Here is a 23120-nt window from a genome sequence, read left to right as displayed (position 1 = left end):
AATCACAGAGAGCGTTCGTACACCCAACGCCATAACCGCAGGCATTATTTCAGTTTTCACCGCTGGACTTGATTTGCTTTTTGTTTCGCTTCTGAGGCAAGCATTTTAAAATTGTTCCATTGACCTTTCGAAGACCACTCGGCCACATTCAAATACCCAGCTGGCAAGTAAGTGGGTGGCCGGATGACGGGTGGTCCTGGGCGGCGGTGGGTGGTGCGTGGGAGGGTGGGCGTTCCGAGCAATGCCCAACAGCAAACAGCACGGCAGCCACTCGGAGGACAATAAAAGCAGCGCACAATTGCCAAATAAATAACTTGACGCTCGCTCCGTCGTCGGTTTATTTGCCCTGGTGCCGTGGTTTTTGGGCTCTGGCTTGGTTTTCATTTTCATTTCGGAAAGCACACACAAATACGCACCCACACACCCACCTATAAGGACTAGGGACAGGGACTGCGACTACACTGTTGCACATAAAAAGTGCTCCGGCTTCCTGTTTTGTTTCCATCTTCTGCACTCGCTGCTCATTTTGGCCCGGCTCTTTTTCATTAATAATATGACACCGTTCGCGCTGCATTGTCCCGAGGAGGCAGCGCCCATGAGCACTTTCGACTCTGCCGCCTCCGCACGCTCATTATGCCCATTCGAGGCTTTGTCTCCGCCCGAGCAGCCCAGACCCAGACCCATCCTGGGCTAGGCTGAGATTCAGGCTCACGACCAGGCTAAGGCAGCATCTTTAGCCACTTCGTTCACATTCAAGCCAACTGCGGTAAGAGGCCACAACGCACACCCAAGAAGAGGGGTAGCTGGATGAAAAATGCACAGACCCTGGAAATACCCATGAACAGCATTTCATTGCTTGCCTGCTAATTATTAATTATTTTTATTAACCGATAGAAATAAATCTCTCAATTTCAAATTTATTTGTATTTTCGATTTCTCAATGGACTCACAAATAAATTAAAGTTTCTAGTTTGTTAACTGTCAGGAAAAGTTAACAAGAAGTATTTGGAAGGACAAGTTCATTTTTTCTATGCCATGTTTGTTTAACAAATGATGTATTAGCTTTAAATTTTAAATTAAATTTTCCTAATTTAAGAAAATTTAAGGAACTATTTATTAAAATATTCACAAATATAGGATTGGGAGTTAAGCCTCTGGGATTTTTATTAAACGTAATTTCAAAAAAAATGGAATGAAAATATGAAACAAAAATGCTCCTTACAATAAGTAACTTTTTTGGCTCTAGGACTTTTCAACTAGTTTTAATGACAATAAGTTTTACACCTCCCTATCCAAAAACTTTCCTCTTGGTCTAGTTTTTATGAGAAATCGTGGCATAGGCTTTTTAACACTAACTAAATACATTTTATTGGCAGTGATATGATACACTAATATTTGATATTTATTTATTTAAATATCCAGAAATAAAGTTAAGTTCTCCAGCATTTCCTTTAAATACAATAATAATGGTAATAAAAAATATGAAACAAATACGTTGCCCAATAAGCTAACTTTCATAGCTCTGAGACTTTTCAAGCTGAACTAGTTTTACTGACACCAAGTTGTGCAGTCAAATCAACTCAACTAGCCAAGACCTACCACACTTGGTCTACTTTTGATGGCAAGTGGTGGTTTAGGCCATTGAAACAGTAACTAAATCAATTTTCTTGGCAGTGTTCACTGCACAATTGTTTGAAAGCGAGAGCCGCAAGTCCGCTGTCCTTGGACCCGTGCCATTCGGAAAGAGTATCCCCGAAAGTAATTCACTCTCGCGCCTGCCGACGATGTCCTTAATTATGTGCCAGCAGCCCTGACTGACTGCCACAGTGCCACAGTGACTGCTCAAAGGACATCCAGCGCGGCAGCCTCTTCGCCGCCCACTCACCGATACACACACACGCGCGCACACACAGGACATGGGACATAGGCGTTGTCAGGATCTCGGCTGCGGCAGTCGCAGTCGCGACTGTTACGTGGCGCTCGTGTACGATGACGATGTGTCATGTTGGACTCCGGGTCTCGGGTTTCAGAGTCCTTGTTGCGCTTGTTTTTATCGCCCTTGTTTGGCCGTTGTTGATGAGTGTCGTTGTTGCTGTAGTTGTTGGCCGCTTTTGAAGAGCGCTCTTCTAGTGGGTGTCATGTCCGCTTAGTTGTTCCTGCCACTGCCACTGTCCCCGCCCTACACAGCGCCTGCTGTTTGCCGCCGTGCTTTGAGGCGACGCCGCTTTGCCTACTGCTTATTTATGTATGAAGGACCTTAAACTTTGCAGCGGATGAAAATGGCCGCAGCCAAGTAAGATGAGGAGAGCCCATGAACCAAATTATGTGGGCCCACTATGTAAGTGTGTGCGGACACAACAAATGGCGTCGCTACTTTTTAATCACAGCCGGCGACGCAGTTTTCAGTTTTCAGTTTTCAGTTTTCAGTTTCACTTTTCCATTTGCAAAGTTTCTCACGTGTGTCCTCCCCAGTCCTTCCTCCGCGTCCTCTTGTTTTTATACTTCTTTTTTGTTTTTTGTCATCGCTGTGGGGCCAACTGGCAGCTGGCAAGTCCAACGCACAAAAGCTGACAAACAATGCTCACTTTTTGTTGGACTGCTCCCCCAGCCTCTGCGCTTGTTCTATTAACCTTCGCCTCGCGAATGAAAAAGGGACTTAAGGTTAACAGTTCTCTGGGTTTATTCTTCGGCCACTTAATATTAGCCGTAACTAGGCCAGTGCAGAGGTTGGTGAATATAGATATGGATAGTTGGCGACACGATGCGCGGGATGTTGAGAATGTCTTCGCCAAGGGCGAGAAGCATTTAGGAGTCCTCGCAGGAGATAAATGTGGCTAAACCGTTTAACTCATAACCATGATACTAACCATAACACTATAGTAACTTATTTGAAAATTTAAACAGAGTTATTTACTGTTTGTTTATAATTTTCATTTGGCTAGAGCCATTATTCGGTTAAGGTCTCTGAAAATGTGTAATTTTTATTATTTTTGTATTATTTTGGATTTTGCTTAGGAACATTATAAAGTAAATAATGATCATACGAGTAGAAATATTTGATAAAGAATAAAATTTAAATAAAAAATAAAAATAAAAGATAAATAAAATAAATAGACCCCAGTTATATCTTGGCAGCACTGGCCACCATCTATGTAGGCGACATGGCCCAGGCAGACCTGTCATAATTTGTGAAATTTTAGTGCTCATCCGAGGATTTGTCTGCTAATCTATAATTAAAATTATTGTCGTATCATTCGGGAGCTGGAAACTTTCGTGCGGCCGAAACTTTCGCCCGCAGAGGTGCGGATAGAGGCTTAGTCATGAAATGCCCTAACATGCTGCCAGTTAAACTGTCCATGGCAAACGGACCGCCCAGCTGCCATCTCCAACTCCAACCTACAACCTCCAACCCAAGAATCAGCCAGCTTAACCCAAACTGATTCGGAGGCAGCTACGTGCCTGTGCATTTGAGCAGCAGATGTCACACGGGCTGGGGCCAAAGTTTTCGGAGCCGCCAGCAAGTTAGATAATTTAACAGTTCCATGGAAGGGACCGGTCGGGACCTGGACTTCCTTGAACGCTTTTCGGGGGTTTACCTCTACGTGAGATAATGCAAATTTATGGCTGGCAATTAGCGAGTCGCGAATCGCAGCCGAAGCTCGGCAATAATTCACGGGAGCCCACAGAGTTTGACTAGTCCCCAAGCCTAATTGCAGTTGCCGACGTGAGAAATCTCGGCCGGAAGTGAAGAGGTGGATGGGATCCGTTTCACTTGCGGTAGCTCTGGCAGCTCTCGGTGGCCCCGAGTGCTGGCAAGACAATGGAAAACCAAAATCCAGTTAGCGAGACCCAGTAAACCATTAATTATCTTAGGCGGCGCCTCGCATATGTGATGTGGGCAACCGGCGGCTGCGAAAAGATACAAATATACGAGTTCGCAGCCAGAAGATACAGATACGGGCTGACTGTCAGCTATCTGTTATCCAACAGTTATATACACTTTGCACACCCAGAGTAACCGGAATAACCAGGATAACCAGCACACCCAGCGCACACACGCTCGCCGCAGAGCCCGTCGTGCCGTATCTGTATCTCTTTCTGTTTCAGATACACACGCACACTGTGGCGCACAAGGCATCAGTTGCAATCTGACTTCAATTCAATTATTTTAGATTAGAATGTGACTGTGTCACACACACTTTTGTCTCTATGTCAGCTGTCATTCATCCGTTCATATGTTCCATAAAGTCAGCCTGCGGGCCGGGGGAGTTGGGGCGTTTTGCGGGCCAGGATACGTGCCCTATACGCCGCCTGTTCCTGCATCGACACTCGCCTCTATATACCCACATTCTGCCATATATGCGACTCTATAGTATATGTGGGGTTTCGGGTTCGCTGTGAATGTGCTCGACAAAGCATTGTCCCAGAGATCCCGACTCGCAACGAGCGTGACAAAAGTAACAAATGTGCGAGTCCTACCAGTCGAATGACGTCAGGCTTCCTGGGGGCTAGAATATATTCAAGTGCCTCAAACATTTATGTGCTTCTGCTTCGTCCTACCAAATTGATTTGCGCTTTGTAAAAGCGCAGTAAGCCTGCCAATGAGTGACCTTTTAAATGCTTGGGGATCACATTTCAATTGGCATAATTGCCTGACCCAGTTGAGCGAAAAGTCAATTGTGAAAGCAAGCTGACTGTGAAATTTTGTGTGAAAATTGTAGAATAATTATTATTTAAATGTGCACAATGCTAGGTAAAAACTTAAACCTCGGTTTACAAATTCCTCTAGATGATTTTGGTTCTTTTAATTTCTAAAAATTCTAATCAGGGGAGGTTTTTCTCTAAAGCAGTTTGTAGCCTAATGATCTCACGCGATATTATCATAAAGAAACTATTTCTGTCAAATAAATAGTAACCAAAAATCTTGCCTGCTGCGAGGCTGTTTAGTTCTTTCTTACATCTAAAGAAAATACAACTCATAGCAGGTTCAGCAGGTAAAACATCACAGAGGGCAGGTAACAAAAAGGATCAGTTGATAAGGGTAAAGTGGAAAAAATAATTTTCTGTTTGGACACATAAAATATTCAAAGCATAAAGGGAATTTTAAAATATAGAAACTGCGATTATAATTTTTTAATCATTTTATAGGAAGTCGTAAACTAAAAATACATCAATGAAAACCATTTAGTTCCGCTCTTTGTGAGTCATATCAACCGACGATTCTCTATGGAAAACAATTATGTTATGTTGTTTTCAGCCTTATCAGTGCCTTTATGCGGGCAACTTATGAAGCGGGCATTATGATAACAGAGAATAAAAGATCAGAAAGTGGTAGAGAGAGGGCGGTTCAAAGTCAGAAAGATCAGCGATCCACCACGGTTTTGTAAATCCGAGGGTGACCTTTGCCAGAGGTTCAGATATGCTGCAACCCTCTGGGTTCAGAGCACTGAAAAAAATTTCTGGCATTCGCTTAAAACGTGTAATATAATATTTGATTTCAAGTACAAGGAGTATCAGAGGGTTATCTTAAGATAATTTATAAAAATTAAATGTATCGAAAAAAATAAATCTTGTATCTTAGAAATCGTAAAGATACTTTTGTCAGCAATCAAATGCGATAGTCGGAAAAGTGATGTTCGCAACGTTTTAGCGTATATAGTCGAATAGCGTTTTTTTCAGTGTAGAGAGTGATTTTATCTAGCTGCGGATGTTATTGTGTCCTATCTGCTGGCCTGCCGTCACTCTCCGCCAATCCTCCCCTCGGTCCACTGCCTGAGTGGCCAGCTTAGCTCTCGTCCGCAGTTCTTGTGCTGGGAAAATTCAGTTGTGTACCGACTGCAGTTGCGAGCGGACAAGTGAAAGATCTGGAAAATGAAGTTCAGCTGGGCCCTGATGCTCGTCCTGGGTTCCGTTGCAATGGCCGCCCAAAAGGATAATTACTGCGAAAGGAACGAGACGACGCGGATCCAGAAGCCGGTCACCAAGCAGCGTGTCATTGTGAAAACGCAGCCCAAGTGGAAAATTTGGAAGAAGTCGGAGAAAATCACCGAGACCTACGACTCGGTAGAGGAGCAGGTGACCCACCAACTGGTCAGGGAGTGCTGCCCGGGCTACTTGGAGGTGGAATCGGGATTGTGCGAGCCCCTCTGTACCCGCGGCTGTCCCGCCCACGCCAGCTGTGCCGCTCCAGATCGCTGCGAGTGCATTTCCGGCTATATCTCGGCGAGGAGTCACCAGGATGGCAGCCACTACTGTGAGCCCATTTGCCAGACCCAGTGTCCGGCGGGGGCCCAGTGCGTTTCGCCCAACACCTGTGCCTGTCGCGAAGGCTACACCCAGTTGCAGCCGGCAGGCGATGGTGTGAGCGGCGACTGTGCCCCAGTTTGCCGGGTGGGCGACGGATGCGCCAATGGCAAGTGCATCGACGTGGATCGCTGCGCCTGCAATGCCGGCTATCGGTGGGACAAGGTCGCGGAGCGTTGTGCCGAGCTGAGTGCAGAGTACGGATCGGAGGAAGTGGACACCACCGAGGAGAGCTCCGAGTCCTGGGGCACCAGTTCGATGGCTGCCTTCACGGCCACCGATTGTCCCGAGGACTATGTCCTCTTCCGTGGCGAGTGCCGCGAGAAGCAGTTCAACAGCAACGAGGCTGGCTGCCTCAAATCCGACTGTGGTCCCCATCAAACGTGCCTCGAGTCCGGCAAATGCCAATGCTCCGATGGATATGTGGCGGAGGAAAATAGTGGGGCTGGGGACAGGCTCAGCTGCCGGCCTACTTTGTTCCAAACGATGATTCACCTAGATCAAGCCACCGACGACGAGGATGAGCTGAATCCCTGGACCATCCCCATCATCGGTGTGGCCAGCGGAGCCCTCTTTGTCCTGCTCATTGTGGGTCTCCTGGGCGGAAAACGGTATCGCCAGGAGCGGGCTGCGGTGGCCAGCAAAGAGATGGAGTGCCAGTATTCGCAGAAGACCGTGGACGTGGACGAGTGGGTGCCGTGAAGGGTTCTGCTTCACCCTCGGCGTTGGGCTGTGTTACAAAACATTGATTGTTAACTTAAAAATATTTCTCATTTGCGAATAAAGATCATCGACTTAATAACATTTAATTTAGAAGGCTTGCGCTTTTGGATTATTCTATGGGCAAACAAAGTTAAATTAAGACAGACAGAAAATCTATAATTAATAGGCATGTTTCGATTTTAAATTTCCAGAAATTATGTCTACTACAATTTGCATTTAAATCTGTTCTTTTTGCAATTTCTAAACTCTTTTATTTTTTTATCTTATTTTTATTAAAAAACCCGAGCCGTTAAATGGAGAATATTATTTAATAAATACTCCATAACATATATTCAATAAATCGTTCAATATCTTCTCAAACGAAACGCCACTTAATGGCTTTATCTACTCTGTTATCAGCTCGGGACCTTTGTTCATGCACACAACGCTAATAGTTTGAAAAAGAGATTGTATCTATAGTTCGTAAGAAGTATAAGAGATAATCCGACCACTTCTAAACCAATAGCAGATAAGAAAGTATTTTCATATGGAATAATTGTCATGCCAGGGGAAAATGAATTTTAAGGATTTATAGGCTTACCGAAGCAGCAACATTTTTAAGCCCCTTGTAGTTTGATGCTTAGCCTCTGGCTGATAAATTTAAACAGTTTATTAAACATTTAAGTCCATTATGTCTCGCTTACGGATTGTGAGTCCCTCAGCAGCAATATGGACTCATATGCTGATTACTGCCTAATGTAAATAAAATATTCATAAACATTTGAGGCCAGAGTGTTCATGCTCAGCACACAAGCCAACTTGAAAATGGCTTAAAATACTCAGACAACTTAGAGACAGATCTCAGATATTTTGGTTTCGGCACAACTATGGAGATTCAATATTAATCTAAGCCAGAAAATAAGTACTTTGTTTTAAACATATTGGTTTTGGGATAATTTAGGTAGGTTACTTTGTTAAAATATGACAGCATTCACTTGAATTTGCTGTAAGAGGCAACTCAATGACAGAAATATTCTGCTTTATTAAAATCCCTGACAATATGGAAATATCATATTTTGTATTGGCCACCTCTGCTGACGCTCCAAAATATTAGTTGAGAGCCAAAACACTGCATCAAGAGTCGAACGCTTTTGTGTATACGTATTTGTATCTTCGAAGCGGCTGTGCGAAGTGTATCTGGCAGCGGGACAAGGATCTTTTTGGCCATAATCGCTGCACATTTATATGTGTTTCGTATCCGCACAAAGGAGCGTGGGGCAGAGCTTTAAGGTGAACAGGGAGAGCAGAGCCGGGAAAGAGCCGAGCAAATCCACCGCAGAGAAAGTGCGAGCGAAGAGAGTGCGTGAGAGCGGACGACCGTTGAAAGCGTGCAAATCCTTAGAAAAAGGACGAAATGTTGCAAGAGGAGCAGGCCTCAAACCAATATCTGCCCCCTCGGCAACAAATACAACGGAATACTTAAAGCTTCTTTAATTTTTATGTTGTTTTCGTCTCTCTCCGTTCGCGTGTTTGTGTTTGCCCCTGTATCTGTATCTGTGTCTGTATCTGTATCTGTGTGTTTGTTTCAGCCATTCTCTTTGATTGCTTTCACTCGCATCTGAGCGTGTGTGTGTGTGCGTTGGGGTAACCTTTACTGGTGAATATTTTTGCGTGGGAAGTCGCCCAAGGACATGGCCTGGCTCAACTCAACTTGACTCGACTTGCCGCTGCCTCTCCTCCTGCCCTATCTCCGCTGGCTCTTCATTTTTACACATATTTTTTCGTTTATTTTTCGCACAGTTTGCTCTTTCGCTGCTTAGTTATTTATTTATTATTTGTTGCTGGCAAAAATTGTTTTAGCTTTGCAAATAAAAAGCGCTTGGCAACGGTTGAGCCAAAACCTTGAGAAACTAGCAAACGGAAAGCTAACTTTTTAAATGCATAAACGAATTATATAAATAGTTACCTCAAAGATTCCGCGCTGCTGGCGGTCCCTTTTCAGTTTTCAGTCGGGCATTTTCATGGCTCGTTTGTTGTGGGCACTGTAAACGGGTTCAAAAAGCAGGGCTCAGGGCAAAAGTTGTGACAGGAAAAGTTAAAGCCTTGATAGCAAGCCAAGGGTTTGATTCATACATCAGTTGAAACATAAATTTTATGCTAAATATATGCAACTTGTCATTCAGCATCAGTTAATAAAAATAAATATAATGTTACCAAGGATACGTGAATAATTTCTGTCATTGAATATTAAATAAGTGTTGATTAAAGAGATAGTTAGTTTAAATAATCAAATACGCAATCAGAAATAAAACAGTAAACCAAAATGCTGATACATATGTTATTCAAATTCTGTTATTATTAACTAACTAACGCTATTTCAGGTCTAATACATAAGCGTTTAAAACCTTTAAAAAAGTAGTGTTTTTTTTATCTAAATATGCATATAGTGTTGAAAATTAATAACATTGGGCCAACCAATAAGAAGTTATAAGCAAAATAAGGGATATACGCTAGGCAGCCGCTATTCTGCATGCATATATCCATCTCTCTCGCCCTCCTATAGTCTTTTCTCTTTTCTTTTCTAACCATAAAATTGTGTTATTTTCAAACTCAAATGGAATATGAACTTGTTTTTCAAGATAAATGGAAGTTTGCTTTCTGCTATATCAATTTGATATTTCTGGGATTGCATTTATTGTTGCAGCTTTCTTTATGGGCAGCTTCACTCCACTTGGCTGAAGACATGGAGGAAAATCAACAGCCAGAGCTCTTAGCCATTTCCCCTCGCTTCCTAGCTACCAAGCGGGAGCCCTGCAAATTATTCAGTGTGTACTTGTTGATGCAGCCCTCGAACAACACTTACCACCCCCAGGACCCAGCGCAGCCCCTTCCAGCCGCCCCAGCCACCCCATCCCATAATCCCCTTTCGCTCTGCAGCCTCTGCAAAAATGCATTGTCGGAAAGTAGGTCGCTGCAGTTTAGCTCGGATGCAGTTCGCTGTTTCTGCTGCTTTTACTGCTGCATGGCGAAACGCAAACAGCAGCCATCAAATATTAACCACTAGTTGATCCTATGCAATTTATGTGTGCGAATGTATGCCCCTGCCACGCCCACTGGCATCCCAATTAGGCGGGCGCAGGGGGTCGAGTGGGAAATATGCGAAACCTGGCTGAATTTTAGGACTAGCTACTTTATGGTGCAAAAGCATCAGGGCGGGAATTTCAGTTCGGGGATGTGGAGATGGGGATCCGAGGGGCGTGGCACATGCAACTTCAGCTTGCCACTTTTGCCGTCACGCCCAGTTTAACGGCAGCAGCAACACTGTTGACCTATTTTTCTCGGCGGTACGCAGACTTTGAAATTATTTACAGCACTAGCGAGAGAGATGGCCTGAGAGAGAGGGGGAAAGAGATGGGTGTACCGGGGCGGAAAGAGAAGGGTAGCCCGAAGAGTGCATGCGAGTGGCGAGGGCTCGGTTTCAATAATCACAAAACGTTGCCCCCTCCGTTGCATTCTGCGATTTGTGCTCCTTAACAACTTTGCGAGCCATGTTTTCAGGCTGCTTATTGTCAAGCCGTGGCAAGGCCAGCATTTGTGGACGTTGCAATTAGAGAGACCCTTCTAATGCACCTCCTGAAGAACGTTAATAAGTTTCGCATTTCAAAAACAGCCAACTTCCAAAGCGAAATTTATGGGAAGCTTATGAACTGAGGCTGGGGAACGCAAGTTAAGCATATACATACACCTGGCTCACTCACAATATTTTATTTTTGCCAGTACACTCGTATTTTTATGATAACGTATTCGTACGCTCTTGGCTGACCTAAAAAATCGTTAAATGTTGGAAAATGCATTTTTCACCCAGCTCCTTCTGCCTACTCCGCAGCTCTGGCAACAGCGAATACCCCTCCCTCAGTTTTCGAAGCTTTTTATTTTATTTTATTTTATTTTATTTTAGTTTTACCTTTTAGAAAGCAAAGTGCCCAGCCCGCAAAGCATTTAAGTTAATGCACATGGAATCACTTGCACCTTGTGTAGCCGTGTGCTATATAAACTGCAGGTGCGTGGAGGTATATGGGTGTAAGAGTATTTACCTGAATATTTACCACCATTTCAGCTGTATGTTAAGCAGAAAAAATCCTTAAAGAGTATGTGAGTTAAGTTTTTTGGTAAAATGCAACCAAGTAACCTAAACAAAATGGACAATTTTTTCAGTGAAAATATGAATAACGTACACAAAAAAGCTGTGAAGCGTATTTTTTATATCCAGAAATATGTTTGCTATTTTGTTTTTGGTAATCTATAAGGTCCAGGATTATAGCACAAACGGCTAGTAGACATTTTTTGATTTTGAAATAAAAATGTGAAGTATCTCAATTCTCATAAATTAAGCTGTTTTTGTTACCAAATTAAATCACTTCTGACAAATGTGTCCCAATGAAAAAACAGTTTAAAATGCAGTTCAATTTCCATATGAAATTCACATCGAATTCTACCATTTCTAGGCTCTTTAGCATAACATTAGTATCCGAGTTGAAAGCTAATGCTAATACAAGTTTATTGAAGCAACATCAGCTTCAGTTTTCGACTCATTTTTATCTTGGCACTTGCGTGTAGTAAGAAGCTGCGAAAGCTTGAGACCTATTGCAACATTTTGTGGCAATGGCTTGACTTTGGCCAACAGCTGCGCTTCAAATAACTCAACTGTGCGTTTGAGGCAAAGCCAAGTTTCATGTAAATGTTTGTGCCGCAGCGGTGGGTGGGTGGTTAGGTGTTTTCGGGGAGGTCAACGGGTGGGTGAGTGGGTCGCCTGTCGCGCCCTCTTCTCCGCTGGCAACGGCCTGCTTATTGGAGCAAAAATTAATTGAAAATGTTGGTCAATTGCCTCGCTGGCAGCTCAGCTCCCACGGAGGTGGGTGAGGTGAAAAATGGCGGAGGTGGTACGCAATCTACTTCAACTTGTGCTCCGAACCACCGCCCGTGGTGGTGCAAGCCGTGGCCCAGACTATAATCATCGCCTGGCTGCAGCCGCGGTATTAGTAATTATTATTTACTCCCTGGCAAGCAGATATTGCTGCAGCAAAGCATGCGCGAACCTTCCCCAGCCTCTGGTGTGCAACTATTTTAAATGCCGCAACATTAATTAGTTTTAATAGAGTTTCAGTTTGGTCCGGCGAAAGGCTACGGGCATATCGGGAAAGTAAAGGCAGCTCACAAAGGGGCGGCATTTAAAAAGCACTTAAGTCGCGAAAATATCGACCAGAGCATAAAAGCCGACCTCTATAAGTATTTTCTGTGCTGAACGCAATGTTTTGGGTGCAGCAGATGTAAAAAGTTGTTGCTCAAATATTTTTGGATAAAGTTGTGGTAGAGTAAATCCTTTTTTCTTCTTTTTTTTACCGTAGAAAATGATTTGAACTTTGAAATGAAGGCTTAATCGATTTTTTGATCCCCTAAAGCATATAATTTAGATCAGGATCACTATGCGAGTGGAACTATCAATGTCTGCGCATCTGTCTGTTTGTCTGTCCGTCCGTATGAACGTTATTTAGGTGATTGGGCACGCAGATTCTAGAGATTCTTACGCAGCGCATGTTTGGTTCAGTAGGGTGCTATGCCCACTCTTGCGACCATTAACTTCCCTTACACAAGAAAAGGGTATCCGATAGTCGGAGCCATCAATTTTAATTTTTTTTCTTTTTAGAATGATATATATATAGATAATCAGCTTAGAATATGGTTTTAAATGTTTAAATAGTGAACAAAAAGCCTTAAATAATAATAATAATCAACAAGGAATATCTTTTCCATTGTTGAACTACTCAATAACAAGAGGATATCCTGCCTGCAAAAATAGCAAATAACTTCCAGCGGAACGGGTAGACACGTAATAAAATACTTTGGCAGACAATCAACAATTTGTGATTGCCATTAACCCAAATTGATGTGGCTCCTCTTGTTATTTCTGCAAGACAGCACTAATAACATGCAATTTAGAGGAGTTATCTTGGAAATGCCATCTTAATGCATTTGCCGCCTGGCAACTGCCACAGCCGTGGAAGTCAAAATGAAATTGCGTGCAGTTTGCTCGGGCTCCTCTGGTTCCGCTTTTCCTTCACCACCCCCTCCCCCCAGCGGTGGTTTACCTAGATTTTCCTATTTTTCTGCTGGCACGAGGCTAACATTAGAATTTCTATGCGTGCCCAAAAGACGGCAACAGCACTCGCGGAGGCTGGCGAAGCGAGAGGGAGAAGGAACTTCCAGCAGCATCCAGGGCTAAAAATTTAGCAAAAACGAGCTTTTACCCACCCACACTTCGGCACGCACTTTCTCCACTCGAAGAGAGTTCCGAGCCAGAGAGCGAGAGAGAGAGGTTCTCTTCGGCGGTGAAAGTGGGAGGTGGGGTTTTCTGGGGGGAAGAATAGAACAGCAACGCTTAATTTGATTTCGCAACCGGAGCACCCTGTGTACGCTCTTTAAGTGTTTGTTTATGCGTGGCCAAGTAGGGCAAGCGGGGTATCTGGTGATTGGGAGTGGCGCGCGGGGGCGGAGGGCGCATCTGCCTAATAAAATTCATTTAAAAAAGCTAAGGCTGCCGCTGCCGCCGCTGCTGCTGTGTTGTGACATTAATTTTTACTTAATTTATTTTTGCGCCGTCGCAAAAGCAGCCTCCTCGCACCTCACACCCCATCATCCTCATCATCATGGGCATTTCAATGGTTTTCGGTTTTCGCTTTTGCGTTCGTTTTTCGTTACCAACAAACCTCTGTGTGTCCACACACACACACACACCAGCAGATTTATATAGATTTACGTGTATATATATTTATTTAGCAGGACCTCCCCCAAAAGCAGCACTCCCAGCCTCCTGCAAGGTCTTCCAGCTCATTTGCCGCTTCGACGACAAAATTTCAGTTTTCAGTACGTTAATGTGCAGTGGGATAGGATGTGATGGGGTGGTGGGGATGGTGATGGCGATGGCGATGGGTGTGGGTATGGGGTGTTATGGGGGCAGAGGCCTGGCCAGGGGTGTGTGAGCTTTAAGTGCCACTGAGGCTGTGTTGGTGTGCGGGTGTCAGCCCGCTGGAAATATGGGTCAAGTTGTTGCCGTCTGCGCTAAAAATTAACTTGGCTTGCCAGCTGCAGTCGACGTCGCCGTCGCCGTCGCCGTCATCCGGTTGGCAATAATTGCCACAGCACACTTAGGGTTAATCCTGTAGGGTTAATCCAGCCAAAATACATACCGACATTGGCATGAGCATGTATTGGAATGCCTTTCGCCGAGTTAATCGCCCCCAAAATGATTCTTATTTATTGCGGCAGTTAGTTCGAATTTATACTGTACCATAAACGTAATACTGTTGAATGTGTGCGTATATATCAAGGGGAGGTAGGGATCTACATAGTGTTTATTGTATATAAACAACTTTTATTGGTGTACCATGTTCAGTTATTTTATTTTAATGTTTGCTATTTTCGCATTTGCTTATTAATTATTATTTATTAAAATTATTGCAGAAAGTTAACTATTAAAACTACTGTATATATATCATTTAATAGCTAACCTTTGCCTAAATATTGTAGCTATTATGAAAACATAAGGATGATACCCCTTTATGCTATGTTCCTGCCATCGAATGGACTATTAAGAATTGTATTAGCCATATTTTATGTGATTTCGTTTACGGCCAACGCCATTCGGACCTGCAGCAACACTAATTTGGTAAATCACGTTCTGGCCAAGTGGTGGCCATTCCAGAAAGGAGTGGAACAGTCCGCTCTCCATTCGGTTGTCCGTGTGTCCGTGAACTCGGTGTGTATCTACGAAAATCGGATTCTTGGCCATAATGGGCATGTAATTTATTTTTGGTCCTGGACATTCTATATTTGGTCTTATGGGCCATGTTAAATGCCAAGCTGTGCCGTTGTTAACGCAGTTTCCCGGGCTGGGGGTGGAAAGGGCGGCTAGATAGGCAGGGCCGCACCTTTTGTTGTGCTTTTCTTTCATTTTATTGTTAAAAAATCGCTTGCTTTATGATATTTTGTTCGCCTTTTCATGTTTTCGCCCTTGTCTGTGCGTCGGATTGTGTTGGTCAGCAAAGTTTGCTTTTTATGATTTTTAGTTTCGCCCGAGATGCGTTGATGCGTTGAAAGGGTTCGGTACCCCATGCCATCCCAGCTCTATCCTATCCCATCCCGGCGGTAATGTGTCAGGAGAAACCGAGCACGTTGTCTTCGGGATCGGGTTCATATGCTTCACATGGCGCGGCCCATTAAATTGGCCATATTTTTTGGTCATAAGCAGACGCTGAATCGCATAGTTTATGCCCTCCTTCGGTTTTGTTTGGAAAGTTTTGCTCAATGAATTGGAAGCATATGGTTTCGAGGATGGGCTCGCTTTGAGCAAGCTTTAACGATGTCGGGGAAACACTGACGGACTGAGGGAATTACGCTTTAAGTCCTGGCATGAAATAACACTGGATTGTTATCTCAAGTTTCCCATTTCTGGCTATTTATTTTCACTCAGACTTTTCCCCCCGGGATATTCCACTTTTGGCTGCATTCTTGCCCAGCTCCCACCCTTTCACGACCACCATTCCAATTCAATTTCCCTTCAGAGCAGGAAAACCTAGAGTGATGAATTGCATTTCCAGCCTTATTGGCAGCCGCCGCTTCTAGTTCAATTCCAGCCCTAAGTCTATTGAACTTTGACTTCGGTCAATGACAATGTTGTTGCTTTCGCTGGCATTACTGCAGACGCTGGTAACGATGATGATGTTGTGGCCGTCATTTCCTGTTCCCAGTGTAAGTGCAGATAAATTATTTTTTGAGCGGCAGCCGGAGAAATATTTCACATTCTGGGAGGACGGGCCCCGAAAAGGGCGTGGTCGAGGCGTGGGTGCTCGCAGTTCGAACTCCTTTGCATGCCGGGCAGATACAGAGATATGCGAGTTTATACCCACACGTATCCCCGACAAGCTCGTGAATATTTCTGCTTGTCCGGGCCCTGTTTGTTTGTATGCTGTTTGCTGGCCATGTTCGGTCCCGCCTTCGGTTGATCACAGCCCCGCGCGTTTGCAGCCATTGTTGTTTGCATATTTGCATTAAAACGGCAAACACTTTTAGCCAAACACATGTAAAGTGGCGCTGTCTCCCTGCCTCTCTCAATGTGTCGCCTGTCGACAAATATAACCGAACATAAATCATCCGTAGCAGTCGCATAAATAATAAATACACACACTGCCGCCCACCAAAGGAGATGCGTGGGCCCTCATTGGACGTGTGTAAATTGTTTCTGCATTATGGGCTCACAAATTCTGTTGATTTTCGCATTTAATTTTATTTATGGGCTGCTTTAGAACGCAGCAGAGGTGTATTTTTGGAGTGAAAGGTATTTTAAAATTTGCAAAAAATAATTCAGTGGAAATAAAAACTGAGTACGAAAATTCTGGAATATTCTTTAACATCAAAAAAAAAAGAGCTAGGGAATATATAATAAATTTCCGTCACATGCAAAAGAAACAACTGGGAACCACTTAGCCCTATCCCTTCGAAAATGTCCGCAGTTTGTCATCAACTTTTCGCGGTTAGCTGTGAGCCCAAAAGGAAAAACAGATAAATACAGCTGAAAATCCACTTGTAAAAATATTAATTTTCCAGCATTGCGAAACTGTCGCTAGTTTTCGCCAACCAAACAGCCGCCAAGGAAAAGTCTGGTCGTAACATGGCTAAGAACATTCAGCACATAATTCTTTTTGCAAGCCGCAAAATAAAAACCGGCCCGGCGAAAACTCGCGACGCGGGAAAGGAGTCGGGCTGGGAAATAAGGCAAAAAAAAATAAAACAATTTCCACTTTTTGCCAAGCGAATTCATAATTCATTGAGCCAGCTGTGTGAGGGGAGAGTGGCGACTGGCGAGTGGCGACCACACCAAGGGCTGGCTATCATTTACACCATGCAGTTTGCCCATTTCCATCTCTAGCCCCCAGTGCCGGCGATCCCTTCCTGCCCCTCGTTCATCATGCAGAAACCATTTTTTGCTCTGTGCGCTGAAAATTAATTTGCTCACGCGCCAAACGGAAAAGTCTCTGGAGTCCGAAAAAATGGTTTCATCTGCAATGCGACGCCAACAGTTGCCGCTTTGCCCCGTCGCCCCCTCAGCCGCCTCGACCAGCAGCTGGTCGTTCATTTTATGCGACGACCATCGCATAAATTCCACAAAATTCCATACATCAATACGCCTGCCTGGCTGCCTGACTGCCTGGCTGGCTGGGTAAATGCGAGAAAATGGCACAAAATTTGTGCGGTCTGCCACTTCAGCTGATTAGACGACCGCAAAACTCTTCGAATATTTTACAGCGATTGCAATAAAAGCGAAGCCGATACCTTTCCCGTCTTTGTCCACGGTTCGTATGCGCAATATTTGCCACTGGGCAGGCAGCCAAGAAATAAAGTGCTGCCTGCTTTTCGGGGCTCCCCGCCACCAGCATCCGCGCCTGCACCTGTGCGATCGCACAACTAAATATTTGAGTGGCATCGCCGTTGTTGTGGAGGGGCCCCGGGCCAAGTGACCCATAAAATGCCACCACAACACGCCGCCAACTGTTGCAAGCTGCAGATGGCCCCTGTCTTCCGCGTCATCGCTTTATGCACGCCACTTGGACGGGATGCCTGCCTTCCGGACAGGTTCAATTGCGGCTTAAGCGCTGTTTTGAGTGCTCACAGCGGGATTTTCAGTGAAAAGATTTTTTCGGTGCCGGGTTTTCCGAAATGGGATTGTCATTCGTAGCCCATTGTGAGCTCTTTGTTTAATGGGTAACCACACCCAAATGCATCTAAGTAGTGTTAAGTAGCGATATGAAACATACACAAACTTTAAAACAGTCAGACAATTTTAAAATTTGTTGGCTTTTTAACCTGAAAAAATTGCTATGCCATAATGGCTTTCGTTTGATATTCGACCAACTTACTGGCTTAATTTATAAAAATCTTGGCAGCCAAGCTTGTATGTCTCCATTTAATACATACATTAATAAAGTGTTCAACTATATGTCTGGGCTGCCATAACTTAATTCATAATACATAAAGTCAGTTGGAAGCAAATCCAGCAAGTGCTACGAAGCCTTTGTCCGTGCAATTTAGCATTGCTTTCTAGATAAAATATTTTTCGCAGCAAATATTTAGAGCTGGCAATCAGAGTGTTGTGATGTTTTCTGTGTCGCTGACAGCCTTTTAGATGCAAAACAATATTTCCTATTACATGTCAGAGCAGAAAACTCCCTGGCCTCGCAGCAGACCAAAAACTATTTCCATTTCTTTCAATTCAAATTTCACTGACAGTTGCAAAACTCAACTTTGACAGGGGGCCATGACTGGTTTGGGCAAACGGAATATGTGGGGGAGACTGCTTGTTGACATTTCTATTCTATGCATTTATTGTTTTCCCCTCCGGCAGCCGGGGACAGAATTGTTTCTTTTTTTTGAGAGAGCTGCCAAAAACGGTTGGCATTTCAAAGGACAAAAATTCAATTGACATTCGGACTGTTTTCGGCCAAGAGAACGGGTCCCAAGCACTCGGCTTATGCCAGAGGTCTGGCCAAAGTAATTGCGTGGTCCCAGTTTGATTGTCTTTTTCTTATTCAAAAACTTCCGAATGCAAACTGCCCGGCATGTAACAAGTAGTGGCATGAATATGCATGAGCTGCACGGTCCGTGGCCAGCAAATCCCGCTCTGATCGGCCAGAGTCCTGCTTAACAGGACGTGCCATAAATGTCCCGCACATGTCCATCAACGTCAGGAATGGTAAGTTCCCCATTCCGATGTGGCATTTGCATTTTGCATGCTGCAGCTGCCGCAATTCCTACCCGGCCATTTGCCAGGACACTGGGGTCCTTGTGGGCTCATCGTTTGCATACGCATTATTTATTGAGACAGCCAGAGGAGTCCTGCGGGCCTGGAATCACTGCACTTACTCGGACCTGGCATTAAGTAGGCCCCTCGGCCATCCATGATTCCCGGCCACATCCTGACCCGGCTGGCAGCTGCCCAAATGCTTGGGGGCGATTAGCATGCAGCATGTTTGGGCTTATTGTTTTAGCAAAACTAATTAGTTTGAGTAATTGAAACTGAAATTCGGTCAATTTCTTAGAGAGTCTGTGCATCTCATGCTTTCCTTTGAGGTCAACTGCAAAGTCGTAGGCCATAGCCTGGGGTTACTGGACAGTTGAAGCGGTCGGAATCTGAGAAGCTTGACAGGGACAAATTGAAATAACGCCACGGGGCCAAATTCTAATGCAAGATGGTTGCTCGACTTATGACGATTGGATCTTGATTGCCCTTTATATTGCTAATGGAATTAATGGAATGTGTATTCAATGTACTGCTGGCTTAGCACAAATTAAGGTCTTAGCCTTGAATTGCAGTCAGTTTTGTTTATTACAATTACCTACAGCTCATGATATTATCATATTTTATTAAATGCGCCTTTTTTCTTCCTTTCAGTCGCCACTTTTGCGTACTTAAATAAGGAAGAAGTCAAGTAAATCAATAGAAACCAAATGCTACCAAGCACTGCCATATACAACTGCAACGGATTGCATTAGGACAACTAACAATTGAATAGCTCTACAGATATAGCAAAATAACACGAGAATATAGAATAAAATAGCAACTACAAGATACAAAAAAGCGGAGACCACAAACAAATGAGAGAGAAAACTAAAACTAGGAACATCAACAGAAAATAAAGAACATGGAAAATGGTATAATATTGTGAAAGCCACCATGAGAAAGAAAGTTGAGGTATAAACTTGTATTGTAAGAAAAACGCATAAAAATAATAGGAAAACGCTCTTGTGGTTGTAAAGAAAATAAGAAGACAAAGGAGAGACATAATAATGTTGCAAACAATAAAACTTATACTTGCCATATTGATGTAAAAGGAGGAAGTGAAAGGCGGTGAAAATTTCATAAGATTAGTTGGTATTAAGGGCAGCCGAGGCACGCAACACAAAGGGGAATTAAGCCCCCTTTTCCGCCCCTCAGAAGGGGACAATGTGAGCTGCAGCCGCTGGATAAGGCCGAAAAATCCGAAAATTAAATCATTGTAATCTAGTAGAGAGCAGACAACATATCCGCTGGCAACAACCAACACCGAAAGAGACTATGAAAAATGCACAACTGAAACTGACTGAAGTTGACGATGATGAGCTGTGGCTGGCAGTTAGATTAGCGCACTGCGGCAGCAGCAACAGCAGCAGCGGCAGCAGAAGCAACAGCAGCAACAGGAGGCAACACCAGCAACTCAGCCAACTGCAACAAAGGAGCTTAAGTACAAAACACCACAGCATCATTGCAAACAAGCAGCACAATAGCCCAGAACAGAAGCCAGCACAAAGAGCGGAAGATGTAGCCAGCTATGACCAGCAGCAGCAGCAACAGCAGCAGCAGCAGCAACTGCTAGACAGCAACATGTTGTCGCCTTTTGGCTTCGCGGCAGCAGCAATTGCTGCCGGCGATCGAGCAACAACCCAACAACCAACAAACATAAGACTGTGTGCACGCAAGCGACAACGATTGCGTCGCCGACGAAAAAGAAAACCAGCAACCCTTAAGGAAGCAGCAGCAGCAACAACTAGCAATAGCAGCAGCCACAGCAGCAGCAGCACGAGCATCAGCAACATCAATCTGCCTCCGACGGCCACCTACATGCAATGTCGCACCAGCGAAAAGGACACCAGCACTGCAATAGCGAGTCGCGACGAGGCCACATTCACCTTGGTGTTGCAGGTGCTGCAGGTGTTGCTGGTGACCCTGCAACAGTGGCAGCTTCACGTGCAACAGCGGGCGGCAGTACTGTTCAGAGGGATCGCGATCAGCACCACCGCCTTTATTTCCTATTTAGGCAGCTTTGCGGCACAACTGAGGAGCAGTAGCAGCAACAGCAACAGCAACAGCAGCAGTAGCAGCAGCACGCAAATAATCAACGGACTTAATAAACACTCATGGATATTTTTATTGATATATTTGAATTTATCTGCTAAAGGTGAGTGCCATTCAATTTACCTCGAGAGCTGCAAGCAGCAGCAGACAAAGCAACAGTTGTGGCAGCAACAGCAGCAGCCGCAGCAGCAACATAATGCACGCCGGCAACATATTGTCACTTTGACACATAAATCCACTCAAGGGTGGGGATATTTCGAGGGCTGGGCTGGGCTGCCCCTGTTGTCATTGTTGTTCGCCAGTTGTGACATTTACGACAGCCTCAAGTGGGGCAACAACAGCCATCTCAGACCGGTCTATGCCACTTGACAGCGTCTGCGCCTAAGGTTATTTTCTTTCTTTTCTTTCCTCCGTCGCCCCCACTCGAGGAGTCCTTAGTCCTTGTTCGTGGCTAACGCGTGGCAGGCCGCAGTTGAGGTCCTTCAAAGGGCATGTTGCATAAACGTTGCCCTCTTCACTCAGATGCACCTGAACGAGGCCTATTGAAGGATAAGCCTTCTAATGGATATAATTGAAAAGTTTTAACTTTTCAGTTTTAATTGGCACTTTCCACTTGGCCAAAACGTCGTCTCACTTTGAATGGCCCTCAGAGAACGGAATTTGTTGGTTAATTAAACTATATTCCCTGCCTTAGCTGGCCCACATTCTCTGGCACAAAAAGCATTTGCCAGAAACTAGGCAAAGTCATGTCGAACAATGTGTGGCTGGTGCTGTGCCGAAAAGTTGCAATGCCATAAATACTTTCAACAAGCATTTGCTGCACAGAAATTTCCCATCTCAAGTGCTTGTGGCAAGGGGTTTAGAAAATCTTTTTTAATGCTATTTTTTGTTTCTTGCTGTTTTGCCGCTACTGCACTGCACTAAAAGCTTCGAAATTCTTTGTCACGGCAACAATATTTTGAACGAGACAAGGACCAAGTTCGGTTAGCAGCTCGAATGCCTGCCACTCCATTAGCAGCAGGCAGGAAAGCCCACCTGAAGATGGTGGCGGGGAGATGGCCCGACTGCCACTTACACATATTGGGGTTATTAATGGCTGCCCATATGGCCGGAGGAGCAAAAAGCGCAGGATGGAGGGTGTTGCCAATGCTTCAGCACTCGCGTGTCGCGGCTAGCGTGCCGGGCCAAGGAAGCGTAATAAGTACACACAATTTACAGTGGTGAAAGTGGTTTGAAGGCGAAGAATAAATTTGAATTTATTATTTCTGTAGGCCCTGATTTCATATAAATATAATAAAAATCTGAAGTGAATGGTAGACGAATTGTTAGAAGAAACATTTTATATCTAGGGTAATTCTAGTGAAATAAATGTAATTAAACCATTTAGTTGAATTATAATTGATTTATGCCGTGGAAAAACACTTATATTTATTTTAATTATTTAATTAAAATTTCCTGTTCCTATACTAACCAAGGTAAATGTAGATTATAAGTTCGAATTATTCATAATTTTTAAACCAATGTTTTTAAACCAAATTTTAGTTTAACATGAGGACAAGACATAGCTTTTATGAATTCAGTATAGGAAACACAAAACATAATTTAAAGATATAAAACAATATAATTAACACTTATTTTATATTAATTTAAATTAATTTGTTTTAAGATATGAAGATGCTTAAATAGGATGTATTTGAATTGCCTTCTTATAATATAGGGGATTTAGTTTCTAATTTTGATATCCGATTTTGGAAAGTCTTTAGATAAAGCAAAGATTTGTAAAAGAATTAAACATTTTTGAAATTTAAAATTAATGATATGAATACTTTTCAAGTGCTCTTGAACCACCGTCCATTGGCGGTATTCATAAATTTGAGCCATGTGTGTACGCTGTGGCAATTTCTGTGTCTGCAGTCGAAGTCGTTCATTCCCTCTTCGTTTTTTGTGTCTGTCCTGTCGCTTCGGCTTTGAGTTCATGTTTCATGCAACACCAGCGGCAGCGACAGCAGCAGCAGTTTCAACAACAATTGCCGTCTGTCCACATGCGTGTGCATGTTTATGATTTTATGGCAGCACTTCCGTTTCCGCCCGACCATATTGTACGGCTCCGCTCCCCCCTTCTGCTCTCGCCTTTCTCCAGGCTGCCATCGCTAATCAGATTTAAACTTTGCAC

General features: G+C 44.0%; 2 protein-coding genes across 5 annotated transcripts in view; both read left to right on the top strand.

Moving 5' to 3' along the window:
- The window catches only part of LOC108033635 (neuronal acetylcholine receptor subunit alpha-7), a 55501-nt gene that overhangs the window by 2499 nt on the left and 29882 nt on the right, over positions 1-23120 (top strand). For all 4 annotated transcript variants that reach the window (XM_044094546.2, XM_044094545.2, XM_017108053.3 and 1 more), the window contains exon 3: positions 19508-21050. In XM_044094546.2, the coding sequence (XP_043950481.1) occupies positions 20171-21050 (880 nt within the window). In that variant the 5' untranslated portion in view covers positions 19508-20170. The remainder of the gene's footprint in view (positions 1-19507; positions 21051-23120) is intronic.
- On the top strand, positions 5816-7112 carry LOC108033636 (cell death abnormality protein 1). The gene has a single exon (XM_017108055.3). The coding sequence runs from the start codon at positions 5872-5874 to the stop codon at positions 7003-7005; it is 1134 nt and encodes a 377-aa protein (XP_016963544.1). The 5' UTR covers positions 5816-5871; the 3' UTR covers positions 7006-7112.

Source organism: Drosophila biarmipes, chromosome 2L, assembly GCF_025231255.1.
Source record: "Drosophila biarmipes strain raj3 chromosome 2L, RU_DBia_V1.1, whole genome shotgun sequence".
Lineage (NCBI taxonomy): Eukaryota > Metazoa > Arthropoda > Insecta > Diptera > Drosophilidae > Drosophila > Drosophila biarmipes.
Note: the sequence above shows the minus strand (reverse complement) of the source record. Positions and strands in the feature narration are given on the sequence as shown.

What these genes read in the sequence shown, in the direction of transcription:
- LOC108033636 (XM_017108055.3), top strand. Translation starts at nt 5,872, where the DNA reads ATGAAGTTCAGCTGGGCCCTGATGCTCGTCCTGGGTTCCGTTGCAATG.